Source organism: Panthera uncia, chromosome F2 (genome assembly GCF_023721935.1).
Source record: "Panthera uncia isolate 11264 chromosome F2, Puncia_PCG_1.0, whole genome shotgun sequence".
NCBI classification, from domain to species: domain Eukaryota; kingdom Metazoa; phylum Chordata; class Mammalia; order Carnivora; family Felidae; genus Panthera; species Panthera uncia.
This window is the reverse complement of record NC_064812.1, coordinates 40,141,403-40,159,949: the sequence shown is the minus strand read 5'-3', so window position 1 is coordinate 40,159,949 and position 18,547 is coordinate 40,141,403. Positions and strand designations below refer to the sequence as shown.

At 43.4% G+C, this 18,547-nt stretch overlaps 1 protein-coding gene across 2 annotated transcripts in view; it reads left to right on the top strand.

Moving 5' to 3' along the window:
• Positions 1–18,547, top strand: part of PTDSS1 (phosphatidylserine synthase 1) — a 64,639-nt gene that overhangs the window by 9,628 nt on the left and 36,464 nt on the right. For both annotated transcript variants that reach the window (XM_049633072.1, XM_049633073.1), the window contains exons 2-4: positions 2,034–2,125; positions 13,766–13,810; positions 16,767–16,891. In XM_049633072.1, the coding sequence (XP_049489029.1) occupies positions 2,034–2,125; positions 13,766–13,810; positions 16,767–16,891 (262 nt within the window). The remainder of the gene's footprint in view (positions 1–2,033; positions 2,126–13,765; positions 13,811–16,766; positions 16,892–18,547) is intronic.

Here is an 18,547-nt window from a genome sequence, read left to right as displayed (position 1 = left end):
GCATCGTCTTCAGCGTCTAAAAGACCTGGTTTCACATGCAAACTCTGTATCTTCTTATCTGTGTAGCCTTGGGCAAATTAAAATTACATAACCTTTCTGAGCCTTTGTTACGTCATTTGTAAAATATGGTTGATAGTACTCCATTTTGCAGATGGGGTGGGGGGGGTGACACTTAGCAATAATGTTTAGAAACTGCCTGTTCAGTGCCTGGCACACAGTAAATACTTGATAAACAGGAGCTGTTATTATGGTCGTTATTGTTGCCAATATCAGTAGTGTGATGTTGGTCTGAATGAAAACATTGTGTCCCCCCCAATCCCTGTATGTATTCATTCTTGGGTACAAGCTGGTGTTCCTGGAAATTGGATATGGGGCTTCCCTGCCTAGGCCAAAAGGTATTGCAAATACCCTAGTAATAATCGGGCTAGCATTTTTTAAGGCCATACTCATAACTTCTGGGCAGATGTTAAATTGTTAGGGTGTACCTTAAAATAAGATTGCGCCTTGCTGCAAGAGAAAATCTGTCTGATTGTGTAGTTTGGTTTTATAAGCAGATTTGTGAAGTTAACAGTGAAGCATTGTTTGTCCAACATTAACATGAGTGCTGTTTGGCCAGATGATGGTTTAAGAAATGGAATCTGTATGATCTCTTACCTCAGAGCCTTATGTTCAGTCCTCTCATGAATCTGGAAATCACTTAACTGGGTGCCTGAACAGAAGTTCATAGTAATTCATTATTGTTTTATTCCATACCTCTCATGTATCCCGATGCTCCAGATTTTTTTTTGTATGTTAACTTGATTTTCTTATAAAGTTTTTGTCTTCTTTTTTCAGTAATGTTTAATCTTTGTCTTTTGAAAGCTCTTTCACTGTAGTCCTTCCACTGATAAACTCAGCCTTCAAAAATCAGTTTTAAATTTATTGCTTGTAGTCTTATTATGTCTAAGTATCTCCTTCTGTTCTGTTTTCTTATTTTCTGTCTACTCATCCTGCATCCTTTTAAACTGAAACCCTGGACTTTCCTCTCTCAAGCTTCTTAATAATGATCAACAATTCACAAAATCTTGCTGTCTTATACTTCTGTTTTCCCTCTTTTGTTGGTTTCTCTTGAACCCCAAATATGTTACTAGACTCTCCTTTTTTTTTTTTTAAATGTAAACAGTGAGAACCTTAATTTTTTTCTGCCATCAGATTTCCCAAAGGGAATTTTACTTGGTTTTATTCAATAGATTTTCTTCCTAATAAATAATCAGTCCACAAATATCTATTAAAGGTTTACCATGTGCCAGCTTTTGAGGATACAATGAGAGAATAATCCCCTGCTTTCAGGAGTTTACTTTCTATATTGAAGACAGACAGCATATCAACCAACAAGTGGAATCATTTCAGTTACTAGGGTTATGGAGGAGATAAACACAGCAATAGATTAGAAATGACCAAGCACAGAGGGAAGAAACTCATTCCCTTTCTTCATAGTTCTTTTGCTTCTGGTCTGACTTTAAGTCTTATATTCTGTTTTTAATGATTTTTCTTTTAATAAGTATTATTTTCTGGTGTTTTCTTATTGCCCAACATTTTCGCCCTTTTTGTTCATCCCTTAGGTAGTCAACTGCCTGTTTTTAAGAATTGATACATAATCTCATTGCATTATGTTCTTCTTCTTTATAATATTATGCTTTCTTTCTGACTTCTAAAAGATATCTTTGCACAGTCTATATCATAAAGGTCATCTTTAGTGATTCTTGAAATCAAAAAGCATTTACCTTTTGACATCCTGGGCATTAAAAAAAAAAAAAGAACATTGATTCTCAAATGTTTGTCTGAAGAGAATGTATGTTGGTGTGCAAGGTTGCCAATGGCATTTTTTGTAAGAACTGGACTTTATTATAAGATGGTACTATTTTAGGAATTGATAGTGAATGATAAGTAGTATTTGTAATGACTTTGCTCAGCAAAATGAAGTTAACAATCCCAATCATGTCGTCTGTTTAGATCTGAAAATGAATACTCAGTGTTTTCTTTTCTGCTTTCAGGGATGACTCTGTCCCAGAAGACAACATCTGGAGGGGTATCCTTTCTGTTGTTTTCTTCTTTCTTATCATCAGTGTGTTAGCTTTTCCCAATGGTAAGTGACGTATTTCTCCTGTGCATGGTATCCTTTTGGTGTTTTTGAGATGCATGCCACCTAAAAGGTGAAACTAGAAAGTGGAGTAAAAACTTAATCTGTGGTGGTTAGGGCACAGGCCCTGGAGGCAAACTGCCCCTTCTGCCAGTTGCTAGAAGTGGTCCTGGGGAAGTCCCCTAGCATTTTCACCGTGCTTGAGTTTCTCTTTTGTACGTTGGAAATAACAGGTAGGTACTGTTGAAAGGGTTAAATAAACTAATGCATGTTATATTCTCTGAGTAGTGACTGACCAATCGTAAGCTCTTAATAAGTGTCCGCTGTTGTTCGTGTTGCTATTTTTGCTGTATCAGCTGAGTCATAAAAATACACAATTATTATTTAGTCCTTTTTGCTAATGACAGGGTCAGTGCTGTGATGAGTATTATTTAAATAACATGTTGTTCCAGATGATCTTTTTATCACAGTAAACTTTGCTGATCATGCATTTGGGATATGAATTTTCATCACCGGATTAAAAAAAAAGACCATTATTACAGTGAATTTTATCTCCCATCATGATTATAGAGTGAGGCAAAGTCTGTTAAAAAAAAAAAAAATCTGCCATACTCAGGATTCATCCCTTTCCTCTGAATTGTCCCTTGCTTTACTTTTTCTTACTTCTCTTTTGTACCTTCTCCCTGGAATATGCTTACTTATTTTCTGTAACCACTTATAAATGCTTCCTTTTTGTAGCCTATTTCTTTTACACTTTAGATATTTTGAAATTGTTCAGTCTTACCTATGAATTATGCTCCATGGGCTGTACTCAAACATCATACTTTAGGGTGTGTTTCTTCTCTATCCTCCTGTCTCTTCAGTAGATGTAATGTATAATATAAGAAGCTCATTGTGAATGTTACTCATTGCTGCTTGGAAATGTACCATGGTAATTACGTTCTAATGCCAATTCCAAAATATGTGTGTTGGGGGATAGTAGCAGGCCTGGGGCGGGGGGAGGTGTTCCCCCATCAGTAAGCAATTTTCAGACACCAGCTGGTTGCCCTACAGTTCAACTCAATTCTGACACTGTCTACCCAGAGTTAGCATCAGATCCCACAGGTTAAGGGCTCAAGCTTAAGACTGTCCCCATGTCAGATGCCAATTGCAAGTCCAGAGTGTCACCTGTGCTTCTGACCGAATGGTTATAAATCAGAGGTTCCCATGACCCCTCCTTGGGTTCAATTAATTTGCTAGAGTGGCTCACAGGATTCAAGAAATAAGTTTACTCGCTAGATTACAGTACCAGTTTATTACAAAGGATATTTATCAACAGCCAAATAAAGAGATGCATAGGATAAGACATGGGGGAAGGGGCAAGGAGCTTCCATGCCCTCTCTCTGTGTGCCACTTTTCTGGGATCAGAAAAGTGTTCACCAACCCAGAAGCTCCCCAGACCCCATCCTTTTGGATTTTTTTTTTTTTTTTAATTTTTTTTTTTTTTTTAACATTTTATTTGTTTTTGAGACAGAGAGAGACAGAGCATGAACGGGGGAGGGGCAGAGAGAGAGGGAGACACAGAATCAGAAGCAGGCTCCAGGCTCTGAGCCATCAGCCCAGAGCCCGACGCGGGGCTCGAACTCACGGACCGTGAGATCGTGACCTGAGCTGAAGTCGGCCGCTTAACCGACTGAGCCACCCAGGCGCCCCTCCTTTTGGATTTTTATGGAGGCCTAATTTACATAGGCATAATTGATCCAATCATTGGCCATTGGGGATCCAACTCAATCTCTAGCCTCTCACCCTTCCCTGGAGGTCTGGGGGTGGGACTGAAAGTTCCAACCCTCTAATCACATGGTTGGCTCTACTGGCAACCAGCCCCATCTTTAGGTGCTTTTGAGTTCTCATTAACACAGCAAAAAACATTCATTACCCTCATCACTTAGAAGATACCAAGGGTTTTAGGAGATCTGTGCCAGAAAAGGACACAAAGACCAAATATATATTTCTTATAAATCACAGTATCACACATGGCAAGGCCTTCAGTCTTTTCAAGATTGTGGCAATGGTGTTTCGTTCTGTATGTTTGCTTAATCTTATGTAACACTACGTGGTTTTTGCTGATAACATAATCCAACCAGTAAAACCATGACTGAATTCTTAAGAGAATGAGTTGTTTTAGATAACTAAGTTATTTGACAGCTGAGTTTAACTCTCCAACCACTCACGCTTCTAGATTAAATTTTATTTTTAGTGGAAACCTTTCAAGATATGAAAGCCTGCTGTCTCAGTCAGTGTAGGCTGCTATAACAGAATGCCCTAGACTGGATGGCTTAAACAACACAAGATTCATCTTGTGGCAGAATTCCCCTCCAGCTGTAAACCTGTGAAACCAAGCACATGCTTACAAAATATAGCAGTGGGACAAGCTCTTTTCTTCCAAAAGGGAGAAATAGGAAGGAATGAGGGGTGACAAGTCCCAAGCAAGTTCAAAATCAGGAAGGCAAACTCTGTGAGATTTTAAAGCTCAAGAATCATCAATCCTGGGAGCACCTGACTGGTTCAGGTTGGTGGAGCGTGTGACTCTTGATCTTGGTGTTGTGAGTTCTAGTCCCATGTTGGGAGTAGAGTTTTCTTAAAAAAAAAAAAAAAAAAGAAGAAGAAGAAGAAGAAGAAGAAGAAGAGTCAATCCTTTTTGGATCAGTGCTCTGCCTTCCAGACCTACTGGGGTAATAATAGTCTGCTTCCATAGCTCTGCCCAGGTCTAGCCTGCCCCCGTGGGTCTGCTGGGTGTTTATCTTGCCTTTAGAAACCAAGGTGGAGCTTCCCCTCCCCCCGCCCCCGGCCCCCCCACCCAGTGGCCCATGTACTCTGAGGCCTGTGGTGGAAGTGACAGCCCAGATAATCTCCCAATTACCTTTGAGGTCCTTCCTCCTGTATCTTAAAAAATAGCAAATGTTCACAGACAAGTAGCTCTATGGTCTGGTCCTGTAGGGTCCAAGAGTCCCACGAGTACAAGAGTCCAACAGAAATCTTCACTTTAGGGGTTAGGATTATAACATAATGCATTTTGCCGAGAGTCTGTAACACCTGCACACCCTATGCAGATATGACAGACGTAGTTTGGCCTTTCCATGATGATTGAGAGTTCTGGTAATGCACAATTATTGGAGTACGACAATAAGATGTCCATGACATTGGCTGGGAAAAGTCCCCGTTGTCAAACAGCGTTTTGGCTATTTGCCAACTTTCTTTTCCCTTCCTCTTCAAACACACAAAACCTCAGAATTTTTGGTTTAGAGGTGAGCTTGGACATTATGCAACCCATCCCCTCTTTCAGGGGTCCTATGTTGTAGGATAGCTAAGTGATCACTTGCAACATGAAGCATTTTACATACATGAACCACCTAAGTCTGTGGTTGGTCTCCTTGAGCTCTGAAACCTGGCCTTTTCGTGCAAAGGTGACATGAGAACACAGCCCAAAGCAGGGAGATGGTGAGCCCCAAAGGAGGGTATATAGGTGACAGTTCAGGTGGGGTGACTGCCATTCCTCCCCTTAGCCATTCTACCTCTCCTGTCCCATGAGGGCCCACTGCTTACTTCTACGTCATTAGTCAGTGCCATGACCATTATTGCTGTGTACCCTTTGTTCTTATTTCTTTCTTTTCTAGTCTTTCCCTGTCCTACTTTTTAAATATCAGTCAAGGCATGATAGGTGCTCAGAGAACTGATCAAAGGTGTCAGGTCTGTTCTTCAAGTCTTCAGCTTTTCTTGGCTGGGTGCTAATTGTTGCTTAGTTCTCAACAGTAACTTCTTCATGGCTTTGATGGTTTCTTTTCTGCCTTTGGTTTTTTTTGTTTTTTTTTTTTTCTTTTACACTTACTTTTTCTGAGTCCAGTGTCATTTTAGAAGTCTGAGGATTCTCAAAGATTAGTCTCTCAATAACCATGATTTTATAGCCATCCCTTCAATGAGGCTTCAGCAAGAGCTGAATTTGGGGCTTCATTAGCAGATGGTTTTCTTCAGGTACCAAAGGCCCTGAGGACTGGGGGATTAAGTCTATTGCAAGGAACATTTTATATGATTTCTGCTCTTTTTTTCTTCTGTTCCTAATGAAGTCCTCTAATCTTCAGAGTCCACCTACTCAGTCTCATTGTGGGACTGTGCTATTGTTTTCCTTCTGGGAAGATAAAAGTGAAGTTTGTTTTATGCTTTTCTTATCCTGGCTTGTGGACTTTGTGGGGAGGACCCATAAGGCTCATCTCATTCAGCCTGCTCAGTTTACAGCTGTGAAAGCTGAAACGTGTTCATCCATGAAAGGTCACCCAGCCATTTGATGTCAGCTTGCTGGTAGGGCCTTGGCTCCTGTGTTTTCCTTTAGTCTCTGTTGTCCTTGTCATTTCTCCCTATTAGATCCACTGGCGTGTGTTTTTATCTCTGTCTTCCTATGTGGTTTTGTCTTCTTTTTCTTCTGTTCCTCTCTGTTAGTGTCTAGCTTTTCTTTTGCCCAGGTAAAAGGGTCTTAAGGTATTAATTGGTCTGTACTTAGTCGGTCTTAGGGTCTTAGTTGGTCTGTACGCAGTGGCTTTGGATCCTGCGGAAGTTGGTTGGTGGTGGTGTCCACGTTCCTGTGTTGCCCAGATGTCATCTGTGACCAGCCGGAGTTAGCAGATCAGTCGGAACCTTCCTTCTTTTTCTTTTTCTCATCACTTCCTGCCTTGTCCTTCCCCTTCCATGTCTGTGTGTGCCTGCAGAACATGTAGGCAGAGCATGCCAAAAGAGAAGGTTTTAGATGGATACAGAAAGGGGCAAGGGCAGTTTAATCTTCTATGTAAGAAGGATTAGGACGCTAGTGTAGCATGTTTTTAGAGGGATTCTCTTGAAGCCCTGTGTGCATAGCAAACACGTGTCTGCCTTGTTTTCTAAAGATCCACTTATCCACACTTTCCAAAGGTTAGTGAAACTAGAAGTTTTCCACGTTGAAGAATGTTGTTGTTGAACAACAACAACAAGTGCGGGCTGGCTTTAGGGGGTGCTGGTGTTGTTGGTGGGGGAACTACAAGGCCATTGGGAAAGGGTGGTCTGGGCTGTGTGGTCACTTAGACCTCAGGCCTTCCTGGGAGCCTCGATGCCGGGTGACCGCTTCCTGAGCGGAGTGTGCACGCCCCCTCTTGCTCCAGTCCAGTCACCTTATTTTCCGTTCTCCTCCCCCTTGGCACAAGTTGTTAGATTAAGTAATGAAAATGAATGGGAGAAACAGCGCCCAACGTTAGCCTTCTCCTTGAAAGGCAGTTTTGGGGCAGTGCCTGCAGTGGATGGCATTCCCAGAATGACTCTGTTTTGGCAACTTCAAATGCATTTATCCTTGACCTAGCAGAGGCTGCCCTGCGTGTTTGACTGCAGGCCTGAGTTTGATGCTATCCATATGTCTCATTTGTGTGAGTCCATCTGTACTACCTGTGTGGTAGCATCAGGCAGCTCCTTCAGGAAGGGGGGCCCCGTGATTCTTTTTGTAGAGTCTCAATAAGAAAGAAAGCCCTTGACTTTCTCCATAGGGTTCTATAACAGGATGCTTTGGGCCACCAAGTAATAGGAAGCCCATTTCAAAATAGCTTGAAGAATAAAGAGAATGTTTACTGGAAGTTGTGAGATAGAATGGTTCCAGGGTTGACTAATTCAGCTGCTCGGCGGCACGTGAAGACCCAGGCTCTCTGCCTTCTTCTGCTCCCCTGTCTTCATGTTGGTGCTGCTCTCTGCTGTGCTAATGATCCTGAGATAGCTGTTGAGTGCTGAACATATGGTCACAGTCAACATCCAAAGGAAGAGGAGGGCACCTCTTCTATAGATCTTTTTTTTTTTAATTTTTTTTAATGTTTATTTATTTTTGAGATGGAGAGAGACAGAGCATGAACGGGGGAGGGTCAGAGAGAGAGTGAGACACAGAATCCGAAGCAGGCTCCAGGCTCTGAGCCGTCCGCACAGAGCCCGACGCGGGGCTCGAACTCACGGACCGTGAGATCATGACCTGAGCTGAAGTCAGACGCTTAACTGACTGAGCCACCCAGGCACCCCACCTGTAGATCTTTTTAAGAGTAAAGAAACCTTTTCTAGAAACTCTCCAGCACACTAGTCCTCACTTCTCTTTGACTAGAATTGAGCCCTGTGCCTCTTCCCCAAGCAGACCTCAGGACAGGAATTCGTATTGTCCAAAGGAGTAGGCACTGATAGATCTTCGGTGACCAAAAGAATAAAAGGGAAACAGGATTACTTCCATCGGCTTAGACTTTACCACTGAGTTATCTGGGAGAGGCGTGGACACTCAAAACAGAATTTCACTTGGTGTCAAACAGGGTGAGTGGCTGGGGTGGGTTCTCGAGTTCCTTCCTTCAGGCCTGGGAACAGATGTGGAGGGAAAGACCCTGAGGCGAGGCCAGGGAAGGAGGATCTGATATTGACTTCATGCTGCTGCTTTCCTGCCATCTTCTCTCTTGTTCTCTTTCAGTTCCCTTCAAAAAAAAAAAAAGTTTCTTAAATGCTGCTTTCATCTCATTATAGCGACTGACACTCAGGTAGAAGTGAGCTTTTAACTCCACCCCTGTATCATTAGAGCGTGATTATAACTGTATCACTCTGTCAGTGCAGTGAAATCTAGAAACCTGTTTGGCTGTGAGGTTTCTTTCAACAGGTGACCTTCAGGGGTACTTTTCCAGTGTCTGAGGGCTTCCTTGAACCGTTTCTCCCCCTTGCACCCCCACCGCCACCCTACCCAAAGTGCGCAAGCCTTATCCTCACCCACAGCTCCTGGCCCACAGGGGCCTCTCAGTAGGTAAATGTGGGATTAAGTCATGAGTCTGCTGGGAAGAAAGCTCACAGAATCAGCCCTGTCTTCCCCATTCCTTGTCTGCAAGAGGAATGCCATTCAGCACTTCTTTAAGGTATTTTGAGAAGAGTGAAATACTAGTATGTCTTGATTTTCCTGAGTTTATCCTTTTGTCTGTCCTTTGGCCTCATTCGACTTCTCTGAGCTCAGATGGTGTTAACCACATCTCCTTGAGGTTTGAAGGGGATCCAGAAGGCTCCCTGTCCCCTAAATTTAAAACAAAAGCCTAGTCTTCCCCCCCCCCTCCTCCCACCATTCTGTTCCCTGCTCCACGACTTCTGCTTTAAAAAATGCTTAGGTTTGAAATTTGCTTAAAGATAATTTTATTCACCTTTTCTAGGTTTTTCTTAGAGGGATTTAAACTTTTCAAGTAATACTCCTTGTCAGTTATACCTCATTAAAGCTGAAAAACAGTGGTAATGAAGAGAAGATGTGGTTGAAGAGGCCCAAGGACACAGATGTACAGATTTTGGAGAGGCAGCTCCTGAATTTGATTAAAGGAATTATTCTTCCCTGAGGTTCGGTCCCTTAAACCTAGTTTTTCCCTGGGACTAACAGGCTGCTGGCAAGTCAAACTGTGATCTTTGTTTCTTTTCTTTTTTTTTTCGTGTGTGTGATTTTCTGATTTCTAATTTCTTTTTTTTTTTAATTTTTTAATTAGTTTTCTTTATTTTTGAGAGGCAGAGAGAGACAGAGCACGTGTCTGAAGGGCAGAGAGAGAGGGAGACACAGAATCGGAAGCAGGCTCCAGGCTCTGAGCTGTCAGCATGGAACCCGATGCGGGGCCTGAACTCACGAACCGTGAGATCATGACCTGAGCTGAATTCGGACGCTCAACCTACTGAGCCACCCAGGCAGCCCTCTAATTTTCTAATTTCTGAGGTCGGATCTTTTCAATGTTAGCTCTTCTCATGACAAAGACATTTGATTTCTGTTTCTTTTGAAATCAAACTCCTAATATCTGATTGAAAATTCACATGTTCTAGATGGAGGGACTGATAAAAGAGAAGAAACCATGCCATGTTTAAATGCACCCCGTAAGAACACAGTCCAAAACAAAACAGCACTTCTTTTTCCCTCGCGACCTGGCCAAGCCTTCCCCGTTTCTCCCACATAATCAAGAAGAGTAACTCTTGCAGGCGGCTTTTGTCAAATCCGAAATGAAGTATAGATAGATACACACACCAGGATATGGAGCGCCCCTAACTTCTTGACCATGCAGAGGAACACGGGGGACCCTGCCTGTACATGCCCACTGAGAAAACAGTCTGTCGGGAAAGAAGATGGAGATAAAGTGAATGTTGCGGGAAGGCTGTAGGCAGTGTTAACATGTCTGGGCAGATGAACACTGTGAGAAGCGTGGCTTTAAAGGTGACCTGACTGGATTAGCCAAATGTGAGTAATCTGGTGAGCATAAGTGTCAGGGTTTATAATAAAATATAGAAAGACACCAGCCTTATCCTCCATTTTTAAAAAAGCAAAATAATGTTTTCAGCAATATTAACATCCTTGATGATAAAGTTGGTAATCTTGGTAATGCTCCTAGTGTACTTCTTAAAATATGACATCAAAATATTGAGAGTGTCTTCTCAGAAAGAAGTGGGCAGATTTGATCATTGAAATAAAGCCTGGATTTGGTTTTGCAGTTAGCTGCTGAAGGTGTCACCTTACTTTCCCGGGCCACATCTCACCTTTTGGAGGCAAAATATACCACTACTCCCCACCTACTTGGTTCAGGGCAGAGCAACATCTTTTCTGAAATCTACCACACCAGATTTCTTAAGCCTTTCTCAGATCCCTTCAGTGCATTTCGATTTGCAAAACTGAAAGGGCATTTTAAAAATTAGCATTTTTTTCCGGAAATATTGTGATGTGATATTACAATGTGTAAGTGGGAAATCTGGAGAAAACAGGGAAAGATTCAATAGGGAGGAGTCAAGACAAGACTTAAAAAAAACACAAAAAAACCCAAAAACAACAACAACACCAACCAATTGCAGTAAGATGAAAATTCTCATCCTGATTCTGGAACAACATGTGCCTGTCACAGGAATCACAGACTGGTGGAGAGAAATACCCTGGAGCCAGAGCAGGTCCCGGTTGGGTTAAGGAGAGCTGCAAAGCCCCGTCAACCCCAAATTCCTCCACCACCCCCTCCTCTTATTTACCCTGGACACACTGCATAGGGTGAGGTAAGAGAGGGCCAAGTTCTGTTTTCAGAAGACTACTCTTCAAGTGATCATGGGCTGAAGATGACCTTGGATGGACTTATGAGGGAACTTACATCAGTTCCCCATCCTGTCCCTTGTCCTTCCTGACCTTGTGTTTCCTGACCTTGCTTATCAGTTCCACGTAGCAGCACCTCCAAACAGCACTCACTAGCTTGCTTCTCTCCCCTCACTCTCCTGGCCTTGAGACAGTCCTGCTTCAAACCTTCAATGCCCCCAACTCACCACCCCCACTCTGTCCTCTTCAGCTGGCCCAGACTGACAGAGCTGATCAGAAAGCACAGAAGTGCTCTCAGGCCAAAAGTGGAGTCCTGTGAGCGGTGTGACCTTGGGAAAGTGCCTATGCCTCAGTGTCCTCATCTGTAAAGTGGGAGTGACCGTACGCTCTCATCAGCCAGTTGTCAACTGAGGGGACAACTGAGAGACAATGGCGGGGTGGGGTGGGGGGTCTCTTACCCTCCAAACTGCTCCCCATTATGTGCTCAGCAAAGTACTATTATGAATGCTCTTGAGAGTAACCCTTCTTTTATGATTTTGAGTGTTGATTGGGCATGGAATTCTGTTTGCAAGCCAAATAATCATACCATTTTTGACTTTCACCTTGCAAGAGGAAACTGTAGAGAAAGCTGGGATCCCATGTTATGTCTAAAAGGTTAATTCAGTGGTTTGGATGAAGTAATACTTGCAAAGCAGACAGCCACCATAATACAAAAGTCATTCATGGTGACAAGTTGAGCTGTCACCTAACAGCAGTGAAGAAGAGAATTTGGAAGAGAAAATTACTTAAATGATGACCATTTTAGCCATCAGTTTTCCAGTAACTTGAAGAAGGGTAGCCATGTTAAGTTACCTGGAAAGGGATCCTGGTTTCTGTGCCTCACTGTGCCTTTCTGAGAAGAAAGTGGCCAATTAAAAAGAATGCAGGTGTTCCTTGCTGTCTGAGCCTTTGCTATAAGAACTCAGAAATGGATCAGATTTTGAGACATCTTATTTACATCCCTCACTCTGAGCCCTCACTACTTGCCATCTGAAACTCAGACATCATATTTCTGGATGAAGAAGGGTCCCACACGAACCTAACTCACCTTCTGAGCTGCCACTGTGTAAGCTCCAGAACTGACTAGATTTGGATGGCAGGGGATCCTTGTAACTCACTGCTTTTCCTAATATGAACTTGATCCATCAAAAGAAAGCAGTTACGATATGTTTCAAAGCCATCTTTTAAAAATGAGGTGGATAATTCAGGATGAGTTCCAGAATAAAAATTACAATGTCATGTTTCCTTCAGACAGGATTCCAGGTTGCCAGCAACAGAAGCTGACTGCTGATTAAAAAGACTTCTAGGATGTTGGCTGGAGGATTCCTGGGAGGGCTAGGAGGCTGGGTCCCAGGCTAAGCTCCTAGAAACTGGCACATCACCCAGAGCTGGTCTCATGAGGAAACCCAGTGTGCACTCTGCAGTGATTTGCCACCATCATGAGTGTCACCTCTCCACTGCTGCCCATGCCAGCCCCGGCAGAGGGACAGGTTGGGGAGAGAGCTCAGCATACTTAACATCTGTATCACCAGCTCCTGAGATCAAGTGTGGCTCAGGGGCAACTGAAAAACTAAGCCCCAGTTATGAAGAGGGCAGGGCAGCGAGTTCTGGCATCTCCCTGGGAGATGTGGGATTCATAACATTGGAAGTGCGCCCAGAGTCTGTAGGAAGGCCGTTCCAACGGGGTGGGCAGCCCCAAGTAGGTCAGGTGCCCATGAGAGCAGTGTTTTCAGCATTTGCGAACTATGTAACCTTTCAGTGGATGGTAACTCAGTTTAGTGGATCAAGGCCCAACTTGCTTGCTTCTCCTTTTCTTTTCTTTTCTTTTCTTTTCTTTTCTTTTCTTTTCTTTTTTAATTGAAGGAATAAAGTAGAAGAGAAAGTATTGGTGTGCCACTTGTAGTAAGAGTAAGTTTCATCCTGTAAAACTTGTTTTCGTGGTGCCAAAGTTGCATCTGTGTGTCTGAACTGGGTTGCCGTGTCCAAAGTATTTTGTTACCATGGCTCATGATCAGAAGCCACTGTACTAGTGTGTTCCAGTGCTCCAAGGATTTGTTTTCTATTTCAAACCCCACCTCACTTGTTTTCAAAGCAGTGTTTCTCCTGTTTAATTTTCAGAACCTACCCCCTGCCCTGTGTCAGACTACACACACGGGCGCGCAGGAGATTTCGCTTGTGAAACCGTAGTATTTTCCAAACCCTTACAGGGCATCCTGGTAACCTGCTCACTGTGGTAACATTGTTTCCGTGGGAAATTATGGTCTGAGTTCTAAAGACAAAGCTTTAAAAACAGAAACCTCTGTTGTGGAGACTGGTACCTGTTAACAGTTGTAGTGACAGTTGCTACAATGCGAATAAAAACATTTCAACCTAGACTTCAACCTAAAAGTATTTATGTGGAAAAAAAAAATTAACAGTAGAGAGCCTTTTTTTTTTTTTTAAATCTCTGTAGAGACCACTTTGCTTTTAGTTTTTGTTTAAAACCAGTTCGCTCTAACCCAATGTTTTTCCGTCTACAGGTCCATTTACTCGACCTCATCCAGCCTTATGGCGAATGGTTTTCGGTGAGTTACCCACTGGTAGATTTAGAGGTATATCCTACTTAAAATCCTTTTTCTGTGTATCATTATAGCAGTTTTACTTACTGCTGTACAGTAGAACTTTATGACCTTTTACTTTTTGGTGTTTTTAATATAAGTTTTTATGAAAATTCCTTGCCATAAAGCAGACGTGCTGGTGGTAATTTCAGATTCTCATACGTGTCAACTGTCTCAGATCTCCTCGCCCCCCCGCGCATGCTGTCGTGTCTTACTGTGCACAGGTCTGACGTAAGGGGATGCAGCTTGTTTTTCTTTATGCACCTTTACGTTGCTCTTGGCTGGTACAAGCTCCAGTGTGTGCTGTGAGCCCATTTGTCCTGTCAGCAGCCAGGAGGTACTGAAAATGGGAAAGATCCTAGAGAGGGAGAAGTTTCTAGACAGAGAGTCCTGATTTGAAATGAGGATTAGTGATAAACGTCTGTAAATATTGGGTGTCTTATTTTTACTTGATTTCTAGTCCACAAATAGATCCCCTAAATGGACTTAAAACACGTCTTTCAAATGTTGGCTCTTGGCTTCGTCCTGCCTAAATAAGACATCAAATAAATTATTTTAGGTTCAGAAAATGTAGTGTTACAAAAAGGACCCTAAAAATGGATATTTTGCTCAAGGTCACCTATTTTTCTTTGAACTTTCAGACATCATAAGTAAGTCTGTGTGTGGAGCGGGGCGTTATTCATAACCACAGTAGGTGTTTATTCTGTGTGGCAGGGATGCTGTGGTCCTGAGGCTGAAGGGGAGGGCCACACAGACAGGGGACTCCCCTCAGGAGCGGCCCTTCCTGTCACAAGGAGGGAGGACAGCTGTCGCAAACTATTAAACAAATCAACAACCAAAAAATATCAGATGCCACTAAGTGTTAGGAAGTTAATTAAAACCATGTGAGGTGACGATGACTCAGTGGCTGGTTTCACTTGAATGTGCAAGGAGGCCTTGAAGGAGGGATGCTTAGTGGAAACCTGAATGCCAAGAAGGATCTAGCATGCAAGGATTGAGGTCAGGGGAAGCCCGGCCAAGGGAAAGGCTACTGAAATGGTCCCCAGCCAGAAAAAGTATGGTGTGTTCCAGGGCACTGTGGCTGGAGCAGAGCAGACCCTAGGGCTGTAGTAAGAGGCCAGAGCTGGGCATGGATGGAATCCTGAGGGCTCGTGGGCCAGTAAACAGTGCAGATAGGAAGGGCAGTGGGAAGTTCTAGGAGGATTTTTTGCAGAAAAGTGACCATTTACATTAAAAAATGTTTATTTATTTTTGAGAGAGAGAGAGACAGACAGACAGACAGTGCAAGCAGGGGAGGGGCAGAGAGAGAGGGAGACAGAATCCAAAACAGGCTTCAGGCTCTAAGCTGTCAGCACAGAGCTCGATGCGGGGCTCGAACCCACGAACTGTGAGATCATGGCCTGAGCCCAAGTCAGACGCTTAACCGACTGAGCCACCCAGGTGCCCCCATTTACATTTTTGAATAGATTATTCTGGTTGCATCATATTTACATCTTATGAGCTTAATATTGCTGTTTGAAATTATAAGTTTTCAGCTGGCTGGTTACATTTGAATTTTTTCTACTTCAAATGATCCATTATAGGTAATTAGCAGTATAATTCTTACCTGAGATCTTTTTGGGATCATGGAGCCCTTTGATAATCTGATGAGGACTATAGACCCTTTCCCAGCATGTGCGCGCGCGCGCACACACACACACACACACACACACACACACACTACATCTGGGGCTTCATGGACCTTGAAGCTCAACCATGAATTCCAGTTTAAGAAGCCCTGCTCTACCCAGATGTTTTTTTTCTGTCTTAGAATAATTGTTTTGAAAGGATTATTACAAAAGGGTATAGTGGGGGGCATTTGAGGTGAACAATTTTAAAAACAGCTGGTGATAAACCTGAGGAGATCCTCATACTAACATGCCTAACGGGTGTGCCCCTGGGGCCCTGGGATGTGCAACCAGGTCAGCCTCGCTCTGCTCAAGTCCCCTGAACTCCCTGAGGGTTGAGAGAGGCCCTGTAGGAGGACCCGGTGAGTAGATGTTCCAGGGTACTTCATTCCAGCCCTGGACACTGTCTCCTCTGGAACAGCTCATTGGAGATTAGCGCTGAGCCAAGTTCACATGATCCAAGGTCGTTTGTATCACCGTGTCTGGGTGTCCTACACAAATATTTCAGTTCCAACAGGTTCAGGAGAAAGAAGTGATAAAGCCACTGGTGGTGGGGTTTTTCAGATCTTTCTAAAAGGCTTTTGCTGTTTTAAAAGTAGGTTATTGTAATATGGGGCGGTTATTAGGGTACCAGTTATGATGTGACGGGAACCCCGGAAGGGCCCACATGGGGTCTAAACTGTGGATGTGTGGCCACGGGCCACCTCTTGGCATGTCCCACTTGTCTCTACTGATGTTGCCCCTTGGCTGGGCTGTCCACACCCAGCCTTGCCCACCTGCACGCACTCTGCACACAGCAGCCCGTTCTTGCCCCCATGTAAAACCTGTCATGTGTTCCTAGTTTCACTGAAGGTAGAATCTGAAATCCTTGCCGCGGCCCCCAAGCCCCCTCACTTCAGTGCCGCCTTGCTCTCTCGTGTTTGCCAGCACCCCAGCCACAGGCTGGCCCCTGAATGGTTCTCCTTCCGTGGGCCTGCCTGGATGCCTTTTCTCTGCCTGAATATTGCCGGTCCTTGGTCCTTCAAGACTCAACCTGAGCATCATTTTCTGAGAATATTACCGAGCCTCTCAGCCTGAATTAAGACTGTGTATCAGACTCACTCATCAAAGGAAATACTGGATTGTAGTGAGGATCTCCAGACGCTACATCACAATTTCACTGTCTGCTTTGGCCATAAGTGACTTGAGTCTAATGTGTGTCGTGCATCTGACCCCCAGATCTTTCCTAAACATAAGAATATTTTTGTTTCCCTTAGGACTCAGTGTGCTCTACTTCCTGTTCCTGGTATTCCTCCTCTTCCTGAACTTTGATCAGGTTAAATCCCTAATGTACTGGCTAGATCCAAATCTCCGGTATGCCACGAGGGAAGCAGATGTCATGGTAGGTACTTGTCAGTCCTCTCTTAGAGAAATTGGTAGACTGTTGGGTATAGGAGATAGTTAACTTCACGTTCTAAGTTGTTCCTTCTCCATATCTCCTGTGTAGATATCCAAAAGCCAGGCCTCTGGGAAGGTGAGGCGTGTGGTTTCCACGAGTGATAACAGTCTAGGGAAATGGTATTTTCTCTTGGAGCAAAGGGGGATGGTAGGAAGAGTGTGACTGTTATCGTCAGACAGCCTTGGGTGTAAATTCTGCCCCTGTCACTTGTTAGCTGTAGGATTTTGGGCATTGTACTTGCTAGCCTGATCATTTCTTTGTAAAGTGAAATAATAGTACTTATTTGGGGATTTTATTGTGAACTCAACAAAGTAGCACTATCTATGAGGCCCAGCATGGTGCCTTGCACACACCAGGTCCTCAGTGATGGTGGTGGTGGCTGCTCTTATCAGTGTCACCCTCAGCAACTCTGCTCCCCACTCTGGCCCTGACGCCATGAACGTCCCACCTGCTCACCATGAAGGGGCCAATTGTAATGAACTAGGCCATTTCGGTCACTATTTTTTTAAACCCACAAAAATAATTTTATTCTTGGCAAAAGCTACTCTGTATTTTGGCTTTTAGTGAAGAGACCATTTTATACTCCAAGGCCATTCCTTTTTTGAAAATTTTTATTAATTTATTTTTAAATAATACATAACATTTTGTAGACTGAAGGAAAAACCTAGTGATGCTCAGAAAAGGAGAGCAGGCATTTGGGCTATAGGCGGGTCCTTGTTTAAGAAACAAGACAAATGGACTTAATAAACGGTCCAAGAAGTGATCATTCTATTGGAGCTGAGATAGGTCAGACCCTTCTTAAATGGTGTATTAAGATTTTCTCTTTAATTCTTATAAAGGACATGCTAAAGGCAGAAGTAAGAATGCCAAAAATTATTTAAAAGTCTCAGGAAGAAAAGTATGTTTGGGGGGTTTCTTAGTTTATGGAAGAGAATGGCATGGGTGACTTCAAGCTTCTGCTGATGGAGAGGGTGGTGGCAGTTACCAACTATGGGCTATCTATTCTGGCAGACATTTAACATATAATCTAGGTAAGCCTCCCACATGCATGCTAGGCATTAATATCCCCATTTTATCAAGGAGGAAATGGAAACTTAAACAGGATAAATATCTCATTCAGAGCAGAAGCTGGTAAGATCTCTCTGACTTCAGAACCTATACTTTTCCTTTGCTCTATGCCTTAAGTATGTAGTTATAATAATGACAGTGCTTTGACACTCACTGGAGCCTCATGAAACAGAGATTGGGAGGAACGTATTCCAGATACGATATTTTCCCCTGAGAATTTTCTTGGGTTTTTGAGCAAGATTGGTTATATCACAAAGTAAACTGACCTGCAAAATGGATAAGACTTGGTATTTGGTGAAGCGTTAGGCAATCGGGGGAGAGGATGGAGCACCAAGATCAGCCCTGCGAGCAGTTGGGAGGTGGGCCCAGTCTGTCTTTACCTACCATTTACTCGTGTGCACACACCTCCCCTTTCTGGACTCCCTGGCTCCGGGATGTCCTCATTTAATGCCTCTTCCCCCTGCTTCCCAGGGTTGTGCTGCATCTGGCTCCCTGGCAGCCCTTAAGCATCATGTCCTGCATCCCTCCCAC